Source organism: Stigmatopora nigra, chromosome 17 (assembly GCF_051989575.1).
Source record: "Stigmatopora nigra isolate UIUO_SnigA chromosome 17, RoL_Snig_1.1, whole genome shotgun sequence".
Taxonomy (NCBI): Eukaryota; Metazoa; Chordata; class Actinopteri; order Syngnathiformes; family Syngnathidae; genus Stigmatopora; species Stigmatopora nigra.
Genome location: NC_135524.1, coordinates 1,087,381 through 1,098,673, shown reverse-complemented (window position 1 = coordinate 1,098,673; position 11,293 = coordinate 1,087,381). Strand labels below are relative to the sequence as shown.

Genomic DNA, 11,293 nt, shown 5'->3' with positions numbered 1-11,293 from the left:
TCCCCAATTACATAACCACACCTACCAAACTTCATTCCACATAATAACATCCAACAACAATAATACCACCTCTCTCCCAACCAATCAAAATCCCTTTTGACTGACATCTCCATTCAACTAAAATTCCCCTTCCCATACCCCACAACACTTGATATACTACACACTTAATGACTCCCTTAAAGAGTGCTTTATGAATCCATTTTTCTTCCCATCCATCTTTTACATAAGCCATATTGTATCATCCTATCTATTCTGACATATCCTGCCTTTTTCCCTCATTGACTTTGCAGTCACATCCTTCCACTTACTCAGCATCCGTGTGTGAAGTCCAACCATGGACCGCCTCCAGACTCAAAAGGGGGACTTGTCCCCCTTTTTCCCTCTCCCCCACCTTTTCTATCCCTCTCTCTCTCTCTCTCTCTCCCTCCCTCACCCTCTCTCATCTCTCGTATACGAGTCCGTGACGAAAGCGCCATCTCCCAAGCTGCAAGAATCGCCGTACATTCCTCTATTCTCCTAAAAAAAATCAATCCCTCCATCCACCCAAGGCTTTTATTCCTCTTTTTTTATTTTACCTTATTTTTTTTATACTTCTTACAGTGCAGCATGGGGGAATAAATAGCTGGTTTGCCTTGTGGATGAAGCAAAAAACGACCAAGCCACGCCGGATTGCTTCCAATGGGTTTTTGTCCTTGTTTTTTTTTGTTTTTTTTTTGTAGAATGGAGGTGTGGAGTTGTGCCGTCACGCCGTCTCGTCCTCCATCGCATATGCCGACGAGGCTGAGGGGGATGTTTGCGTAGGAGGCTTTTTTATTTGCGCGATCAGCCTCTCTCTCGCTCGTCTTTCTTCGAAAACAACAACTGGAGCTGTGGATCAAAGTGTGTGTACAAGCCTCATTCTCTCCATTTTTAGTCCTCTTTTTGCATCAATACTGTGTTTAAAAAGAGACTAATACACGTTTTACTCCTTTCTTCTTTTTTTAAAACTATATTTTCCAATCTAGATACAAGTTTGACTTCTACTTTTTAATACTTGACCATTATTTCCTGACTGGAATCCTTTAAAAAGAGCAAAAGATCAGAACCTGGCATTCAACCAGCAGCTTCTACCCTCCATGTGACCTGCATGATTCATCTTATCTCTGAAGGTAAGTCTGAATTCTTATTCAAGTTACCCTATTGAAGTTAAATTCCTAATTACTACAAGCCAGCTTTACGTTTTCCAGCGTTATATTCGCCCCAAACTAAACTTTCCAATACAGTAAGCACATTGACTTTCAGAACCATGGACAGCGACACTGCATCATTTAAGGCTATAATGGGAGGCATCTGCTTCCTATCTCCCTGTACGCTCCTCCATTTATATTCAAAATTGGTTAGAGTCCATCCACGCTGTGTTGAGTACGACAGCAAAGCACATAGGCAAGAAAAAAATTAGATTAAGATGAGCGAGAGTTCTTATATACCCCGAAAAAATAGCACAATTTGCAAGTACACGCAACTAGCAATTGTTTTCCCAATAGCTAGCTATTGATGTCAAATGCTAGCATAACAATGGGAATACCATGTATTTTGTCATTCAGTAGTCAAAGTCGGACCACCCTAAATTGAACTTAAGGTTTTATTCTGGGGGTTCAGGAGTGTTTGTTATTGTTTTTTGGGGTTCTTGGATGAGTTCAGTATGAGATCAATAATATATATTTATGGATTTTAGCTATCTTTTAGTTGTTGACATATAAACATGGATATGACATTTATTTAATGATATTATTGCATGATGAATGGAATTAAAGTAGTCATTCATCATAATGATGATAGTAATGATAAAAATATATGAGGAAAAAGTCAAATTCCTATCATTGATTACTGTAGTAAGACTCTTTGCATTGGTATAGCGTTTTTGTGTAATATTTAATATACATTATCCAGAATAGTTTATAGAATTTGTCTATTGATGTCGACTTGAATATTCTCAGTAACCTTTTTGACTAAAAGAGCCATTTACAATTCATATTTTCAAACATTATTCCTTTAGAGCCATAATCAGAATTTGAAAGTAAAAATACATCAAAATGTATGCATTTATTAATCAATGCATATCAATGCTATCAATGTTAAGCCTGTAGAAGAGTCTAATGAAGAAAAATATAATTTACAAAGGCACCCATATTTTACCAAACAGGTTATCTTAGAGCCATATACACCCATCCAAAGAGCCACATACGGCTCCCGAGCCATAGGTTCCCTACCCCCTGTTCTAGATAGTATATGATATCCTGTCTAGTCATAATCAAACAATGCAATGTCCACTGTAGCGTTTAAGAGGGCCTCCAGCAATGGTAGACAAGGCGGGACTTGGGTTCCCATGGTGACATCCACCAGTGACCCTCTCAATAACCTTGTCCCCCTGAGAGATCACAAACACACACACACAAACACACACAATGAACTCCCGCCATACAGCATGACTCGGTAGTTTTTTTTTTACTGCTGATGTTTCAGCATTAAACCCACAGCTGGTGTACAGAAAATCTAGAGTTATTAAAAAATAAATACATTAAAAAACATGGCAGAAATTGCAGTGGAGAAGGGTGTATGACATATAAAAGGGGGTGGAGTCATCAGTTGTAGAAAAGCATAGAGCAGGCGTAGGGAAGCTATGGCTCGGGAGCCACATGTGGCTCTTTGGATGGGTGTATATAGCTCTAAAATAACCTGTTTGGTAAAATATAGACATATATGACATATAGAACTGCTTTGATGTTCATTTTTTAGCAGTAGACTAGGGGTAGGAAACTTATGGCGAGAGCCACATGCGGCTTCCGAGCCATAGGTTCCCTACCCCTGGTCTACTGCAAACAAAATGAAGATTAAAGCAATTCTAGATTTAATATCTCATTTCTATCACCTGCAACTTTCATATTTTAGCTCACAGCTTAGCAAAAAGCCAATTGCACTCATCCAAAGAGCCACATGTGGCTCCCGAGCCATAGGTTCGCTACCCCTTGAGCTAAATTATGTTTTTATTGGGGTGTATAGGCAAATTTGATTGGATTACAATAGCATGTTGCTATGGGAAATTGGTTGTCAGCCATTTGTAAGACAAACTGGCTTTCACCCACTTTTAAAATGTTTTTTTTTAGTTTAAAGCACCCACTCAAGCGTCAAAAAGGTGATAGTACAATTGTCTGCAACTGCCCAGTCGCCATAGTAACGCAAGCTGCCTCAAGATATTTTTTTTCATGCTATCTTTTTATCTTCTCTTATATTTTCTTCACTATCTCCATCATGTCAATGTATGTATCCTTGGGATATTTTTTTATATATTTTATAGTTTTAAAGGCGGCATTGAGTTTGAAATATTTTCGTATTATGGGATGCGATGCTTTGGAATGTGTGGGTAATGTAAAAAAAGGTTGAGGCTTGGTTGAAATAATAATGAAAATACTTCAAATGTCATCTTCACCTTCTTCCTTGTAAATAACATTAAAAGTTCAAAAGTGCGTACATTACGGCTCACCTTAACGGCAGCCATTTATTGCGTGTTCCCACTACAGCGTGGGCAGCAAGTAACGGGTGACAAAATGTAATTACCGACAATTCTTTTTCCCATAGCTGGAAAAGGTCATTATTCTTCCCTTGAGAGCTTCCTTCACCCTTTGCCATAAATTTTGTTGACAAGCAAGAAATCTAACCACTCAAAATTATATGTCGTAGGATAGCCTGTCTAAGTCAAGTAGTAATATTTTGTCTAAAGCAAGAATAGGTTCAATTTTATCTTATACTCTATGTATGATAAATGATAATCATTTGTGCATAACTCCTACACTTGGATAATTTTACACTGGTGTCAAAGTGGTGGCCCGGGGGCCAAATCTGGCCCCGCCAAATCATTTTGTGCGGTCCGAGAAAGTCAATCAAGAATGCCAACTTTCCGTTTTAGGATCAAATTAAAATGGAGTATAAATGTATATTAAATTTGCTGATTTTCTCCCTTTTTAAATCAATAATTGTCATTTTTTAATCAATTTTTTGGTGTTTTTAGTTCAAAAATCATTTTGTAAAATCTAAAAATGTTTAAAAAAAGCTAAAATAAACATTGTTTTAGATCTATAAAAAAGGGAATATTCAGGGCTTTTAATACATTTATAAAATAAAAAAATATAAATATTATGTCTAAAATAGTCCGGCCCACATACTTGCACTAAATAGTGGACTAAAACTCTAAAGAAATACTTTTAATACCCGCATATGGACCTTCAAGTCATTTTTAGTGATATTTGCAGTACATTAGCATTAAAATTTAGCTATTATAGAAAGTACAACCTTGCAATTACATTTTAACAACCTACACTTATTGTAGTATGAAGCATTATAGACAAAAAGTCTAGCCATGATAAAAAAAATATAAAAAAATGTATGTATTTTTTAGTCAACGACAGCAAATCCAGCAAAAAGCTATGTAGTTCTTCACCAAACTTTCCCTGATTTGGATAAAACCCTGCAAACATCCACACAAATCTGCTGGTGTGTTGACAGCCTAAACCTATAAGAGAGGCGTTCTTATTGTTGGCCACCTCTCAAGCTCCGTCGCCCCCGCGCTCCGCTTGAGAGGCTGTCAGCGGCCATTATTCCCGGCAAGACCTCTGCTGTGATCTCTGCCATGTTCCATCAAATCGCGGCGCCTTATTCCACTCGTTGTTGTCTGAGCGTGTTAGCGGCGAGCCGGGATTGCCGCTAACCTCGTCTCGCCACGGTGGACCGACACCAGCTGAAACGGAGCTATTACACTCTGTGGAGTGTTTACACCCGCGTGGGTAATGCGCGGGTTTGAATAATTGACACTACTGTAATGCCAGTATCGGGTAAAGATGGCCCTAGAGGATATGGAGGTTGATGCTGAAGGTTGAGTATTTGTTTTGACAGTTTTTTAGTTTGATTTATTGAATAAGGGACATATTAATGATCATTTAAATATGTAAGATTGTAGGGAATTACACAGTCACCTCTAGAGCCAGCCCTTGTTGATGTATTGGAGTTTTTGAAGGGGGAGGAGCTTTGTGTTGGAAGATTTTGTAAATTAATCTGTATATTTAGCAGTATTGTTATAGTTAAGGTGTTCGTGTTTTTTTTAATATCTGGCAGTGTATTTTTCCATTTTTGTTCCACACTTTTATTCCAAAAAAACATGCGTAGTAGGCTGGTTAACCACATTAGATGTGCTGTGACTCCGCCTCCTTCTCGTAATTAACCGGGATTGGCTGTAGCAATCCTCTGATCCTAGCGAGGATAAGTGATACAGAGGATTAATAAATTATATTGCAAAAAAGATGTATAGTTAATGATAAACTCCACTGCTACATAAAAAAACAGCTCAATACCAATAAACAAAATACAAGTATTTAAATACTTTTTTTGTTATTGTTTTTTACTAACATCATTTTTAACTTTATAACTTGGGTAAGTCAACATATTTTGTGCTAAACCTCACTTTTTTGCCTTTTAATTGGAATTCCAACCACAAATTTCATTGTCTTTCTCTTCCCATCACATCATTTAAATTCCCTTTTAATCAAGTATCTTCAAAACTATATACATATTTTTATATTTGCTTTCAAGTCTTGAGCTGACACAGCTGGCAGCACTTGCCAGATAATTCTATTACATTTATTTGTAACAGCTGGATAATTCAATAAGTAGCGGCGAGGTGACACGGCGGTGTAATCTACTTGATAGCGTCTCTCTATTGTGAGCCTTCTGGCTCTTGTTAATCTCACTTGGGTCTTCACCCCATTTTATTTTTTTAAATGTTCTTTATTTTTTTTTTTTTATTCAGGCAGTTGATGGAGAGCCTTTCGAATGACAGCCGGGACAGTGGTCATCACTGGTGGAATTCTTGCGACGGTCATATTACTTCTTATTATTGCAGTACTGTGCTACTGCAGACTACAGGTGAGTACAAGTATTACATAAACCCATAGCTTGTAGTATACTTTTTAAAATTATTTTTGGATATATGGAGTATTTTATGGGGTTAAAAGTGGAACTAATGGTGCGTGAAGAATCTGTGAATTCAAAAAATATATTGCAAAGGCCAATGTGTGAAAGGGATGTCAAAGTGGCGGCCCGGGGGCCAAATGTGGCCCGCCGCATCATTTTGTGCGGCCCCAAAAAGTAAATTATTAGCAACTTTGTGTTTTAGGATGAAATTAAAATGAGATGAATATTAAATTACCTGATTTCCCCATTTTTACATCAATAATTGTCATTTTTTTAATCCATTTTTTTCTGTTTTTAGTTCAAAAATCATTTTGTAAAATCTACTTTTCAGTACTACTGCTGTAAGAAAGAAGAGTCCGAGTCGGAGGAGGAGGAGCCCGACTTTGCCGTGACCTCTCGCCTGCCGCCCATCCACTCCAACCACAACATAGTGGCGGCCACGGTAGCCGCCTCCTCCATCCCCAATGGCCCCGCCCTCTTCCCCACCCCACCGCTGGCCCGGAAACTGACCCGCTCGCAGACCTTTTGCCCCTCGTGCACACACTACGATATGCCCTTTTACCTGCAGCCTCCGGCACCCCCGCCACCGCCACACCATCACCACCACCAGGCGGACGGCCTGAGGAACGGCGGCGAACGGGTGGGCTACCGGCCCCCGCAGAGGCCGGACTTGGAGCTCCCCGTGCCCGTCGACGTTCCCAACTATCGGAAGCCGCAATTGGCTCGTTCCGTGACCATGAGGGACATGTACGCTCGTAGCTGTAGCATCAGCACCGACGTCTAGGTGGGTTTGTGGACGGGATTCTCGGACCACCCTATTAGAAACCCCCCTGTTTATTTCACGCAGTCGGCTTTGGACACTCAGGATGCCATTTTTTCAGAGTTGGGGTCTAAAAAAACTGCAACTGGAACTCCAACATGGACGTATTGGAGTTATGTAACCTGTCAGCTTGACCATGCTTTTGTCAAACATTCCAAAATGCTCCCAAATCCTATTGATATTGTTGGCCCCGCCTCCATATTTTTCGGTCAGGGATTTTCTCTGCTGTGCCGTAGCTGCTACATAACAAAAAGTTGAAATATGATTAGGAGCCGTGTTCCCCAGTCACGGAAAGATCTGTCCGCTCTTCCATGCACTGATTAGTATGGAGATTAGCAAACATAATTCAGCATCATTGGGATAGGGGTGCCTTGGTTTTTTTGTTTTTTATTTTTTTGCTAGATTCAAATCTAGCTGTGATGACGTCACGATACAAAGGGCTGGCAAAAAGACAGAAATACTCCATTTTTAGTTTGCTGTGGTAGTTGGACCTCCTCATAGGACCGTGAATGTGAAACGATATATTTAGTCTTTCCCAGGGGAATTTATTAATATAAATTGGGGAATTTACTCTATATGGAAATTTTAATTTAAAGTGATTTATTAGGGTAATTAATTTGAGATTATTATAAGGCAAAAAGAACCATGCATTAATATTTGCAAACATAAAGGCTGAGAAAACATTAAAATTAGCTGTAGGAGTCATTTTTAAAGAAAAAATAAATTAAAGATTAGTCATTTTAGGCCACAGAAACATAGTTGTAGTGGCTATTTTATTTTTTAATGTCAAAAATATCATCTACTTATTTTATAGGCATTTTATTATGAAAATAAGCAGTGATTTCCACACAACTTATAAAATAAGGCTTTTTGGAAAAGGCTATTTTTTTGCAAAAGAAGGTTAAATGATATTTACACTATCATACCTTCAACATTTTACAGTATTATGGGGGCCTGGCCGGACGTTTGGTCACCCGGACGTTTGGTCACCCGGACGTTTGGTCACCTGGACGTTTGGTCCCCGGGACGTTTGGAAAAAAATGTTCTTTTTGGATGAAATCCTACTATCTTGACATGTATACTTCATCATACTTCTTTTTTTTTTTTACTCCATTAGCCACATGCTAATCAGCAGCAATAACGGTGAATCTGTTTTAAATGAGGAATGCTGGTATTTAACTGGTTTCCATTGGGTGTGCAGAATTGGTGAATGAAAGGGAAGAAAGCATTTCTTTTTGAAGTTTGATGGACCTTTTTTCCACACTTTCTTCTATCTCTGATTTGTTGATCCATGTTGTGAACATTCATCGGGCTTTGAAGCCCATTCTTGAAATATTTAACAAGCTTCTTCTCTCTATTCTCGCTCTTGACCCAAACTGACACTCAAACTGAATTTTGACGGAATTACGACTCCATGACGAGAGGAAATCACACAATGGACACATTTCCCTTCCCAAATGGACGTTATTATAATCTCTCTGTTTATCATATTACCCGGGAAGCTGGTTTATTTATTTATTTCCCAAAGTATCAAAGACGCTTTCCCGCAAATGCGCCAAAACGTTAAATTTTCCTCGTTAACGATGTACGAGGAATTCGGTGCCATAACGAAAACGAGATAAACTCTTGTTAGCATAGTTGCTATGCTAATTGCAACCAATTCCAATGCAGTGTTTTGTTTCTAGAAGTTCAGCAGACACGTTTTCTGTCCTTGTTTTTAATCAATTTACTGGCTAACAGACACAATGTTAATTAAAAAAAATGGTGTTCAATGAAATATGTTTTGATTTTTCTCCTAAAACACATTTAGAAGCCATCTAACCATCTCAGTGAGTTTCCATCTTCCAGGTTGGAGTTTGCAGGGTCTCCCAGGGCTTGCGTGGGCTTTCTCCGGGTATCCCACATCACAAAAACATGCATGGTAAGATGGTTTAACACTTAATTGTTCTTATGGCACCGGGGGTCTGGCCGGACGTTTGGTCCCCTGGATGTTTGGTCACCTGGACGTTTGGAAAAAATGTTCTTTTTAGATGAAATCCTACTATCTTGTCCTTGTTTGTCTTTGTTGTCTTTTGTGTCCTGTGATGGCCTGGCGACCAATTCCAGGTGCTTATGGATGGCTGGGATAGGCTCCAGCACCCCCACGGCCGTTGTGAGAATGTACGGTAAGGAAAATGATGAAATATTCTTCAAAAATGTTGATTCTTTTATAGTGTTTTTGAGTTTTTTTTAATTGAAAGCCTAAAAGCCATAAAATATGACAAAACTGAAAAATACAATTGTTTAGTCACATTTGGCTGTTGTAAGATTTAAATTTAAGACCATTTTTATAACATTTGTGCTAGTCATTCTCTCTTGGGATAACGTGTAAATAAGAAATATTTTTCCTGCCTGAATTTAATCTTAATCTAATGCATTCATGTGTTCACAGATTGCCAATTCATGTCACCCTGCCAGGGAGTCTCCAAACAACGCCTACATTTGTCCATGTCTTCTGTCCCCATCCCTCATTCATTAGCTCTGACTCACTATTCTAATAAGCACATTTATTTCCTCTAGCCGCCCTGGTGGCCATTTTTCAAAGACTTTATTCATATAGCGTGCTTCCCTAAATCACCGCAATATTAATATAATCTTTCCTGTGCTGATTTATATCATACTTTCTCCAATTCTCAACTTCTTTTCACATCTGACTGGACAGAAACTAAAACTGTAAATTGACTTTACACCCCAAAAGTTATGTTTTCTACCTTTTGAAGCAAAATGCAAAAAAATAAATGCCGGATGACTGGTCGCCATCTCGCACGAACAAACAGCTCGTAGCAGACAGCTGCGAAAAAAGAGGAAAATATAGATTATTTCCTCGGTATGGTAAACAGCAGATGTGCTCACGTTAGCAACAAACCGTGCTGAAATGCGGGTGCCTTTCGGGTGCTTTTAAGTCATGTTTACAGTTGCGTTTTGACTTGATATGCTTTATTTTGGTGACAGTTTCACTCTGGAGTTTATCACAACGCTTCACTGTGGTGCAGATTTGTTAACCACTATTCCACCATGCTGACTTATTTGTCGTTATTGGCCCCTGATCCCAGGTAATTGTCATTTGTCATAAATTCGTGTCTGTGTATTTAAATCCCGTGTTCTAGTATGTTTTTTTGGGGGAGTTTTTTTCCCGTTTGTGTGCGTCTTTCCTGTTTAGTTTTTATTTTGTTAACTTTGTCCCAGTTTTCATGGTTTCTTATGGTCCGTTTTCAGTAATATTCAATTTTTTGAACCAAAATTTACTTCACGTTTTTATTCTTTCCATTCGTAGGTTCCATTTTGCTTCACGCCCAAAATGAAATTCATAATAGTTGTCACTTATAGATTTATTTATCACAATATTTGTTAATCACATAAAAAAATAGACTCTTTAGTCCTTTTTTGACCAAAATTTAGATTTTTTTTGTCAACTTTAAAGACCGTAATGTGAAAGTTTGTAGGCAAACATTGGATATTATATTACTATTTACGTCTTGGTGTTTGTTGTATTTGGCGAAATAAGTGTTGACTCTGGATGGATGTTTACTCGTGTTTTTTGGGGGTTTGTACTGTATATCAGTGGTGAGTATTGTCCCCCCCGAATCCCCCCTAGCCATAAATCTCCAGTGGTGGAATTGAAATGCAGCACAGCAGAGTGGCTGGGATGCCCATGAATTATGAAGATGTTAGATAAGAGCCTTTCCAACCAACATTGCCTTTTTTTAACACACACACACTGCTTTATTTCAATGGACAGTTTTTTGTACACAAGTTAGGTTGTCTCACAAAAAAAGTATCTGAAAATTTGGGGGGGGGTTTCTACAGTCGAAAATGATCTTCTTGTTTGAGCTGACAGTTTAGCAGAGAGCCATAAACACCCATTAAAAAGAGCCACATGTGGCTCCTGAGCCATATATTCCAACATTTGACTTGATGGACAGCATTTCCGTCCATATTTCTTGCCCACACAACGTACAACAACATCCACGAGCCATTAGCAGGCGGTGTGTGTGATCTTTCTGTTTCCTGTCTGAATTTTTCATTGGCCATCTTTGCTGTCTTTGTAAGAAAAAATCTGATAAATAAGCAATGAATCCCAAAGACATAAAACTGAATGGACTTGGATTTGATGTCCTACATAGGCAAGAGTGGCATTTACTCCATTTTTCTTTCTTACTCACTACGCCAGGCCTCTTTTCTCCGACTTTTAAAAGCGTAATCTTTCCTCTTCCTCCACTTACTCGGTCTCTATTCGGTGAACCGTGGTTGAACATCTTCACTTTCCAATGTGTGTTAAAAGTCTGAACTAGTACTATGTGTGCACGTGCGTGTATGTTATGCACACTCGACTCGACCTTTATGGCTTTGTTAATCTTCCGTTGATTTAGTTTCAGGGTGCCGCTGCTTGCAGTGTGAGAGACAGCCTTGACGCTCTCTCTAAAGACGCCTGGT

General features: G+C 38.8%; 1 protein-coding gene across 2 annotated transcripts; it reads left to right on the top strand.

Annotated features, from left to right (window-relative positions):
* The first annotated feature begins 413 nt into the window (after positions 1–413).
* Positions 414–7,838, top strand: LOC144211074 (protein FAM163B-like). 2 transcript variants are annotated; one of them, XM_077738094.1, is made up of 4 exons: positions 414–881; positions 1,005–1,148; positions 5,837–5,952; positions 6,332–7,838. In XM_077738094.1, the coding sequence occupies exons 3-4, from the start codon at positions 5,860–5,862 to the stop codon at positions 6,782–6,784; spliced, it is 546 nt and encodes a 181-aa protein (XP_077594220.1). In that variant the 5' UTR covers positions 414–881; positions 1,005–1,148; positions 5,837–5,859; the 3' UTR covers positions 6,785–7,838. The 2 variants fall into 2 exon arrangements, with proteins under 2 accessions (XP_077594220.1, XP_077594219.1); XM_077738093.1 differs by having other exon boundaries at positions 414–1,148.
* The last annotated feature ends 3,455 nt before the right edge of the window (positions 7,839–11,293 follow it).

Excerpts from the sequence above, each read along its gene's own strand:
- LOC144211074 (XM_077738094.1), top strand. The coding sequence starts at position 5,860 with ATGACAGCCGGGACAGTGGTCATCACTGGTGGAATTCTTGCGACGGTC. Across the intron at positions 5,953-6,331 it reads TGTGCTACTGCAGACTACAG|TACTACTGCTGTAAGAAAGA; the intron begins GTGAGTACAAGT and ends TCTACTTTTCAG.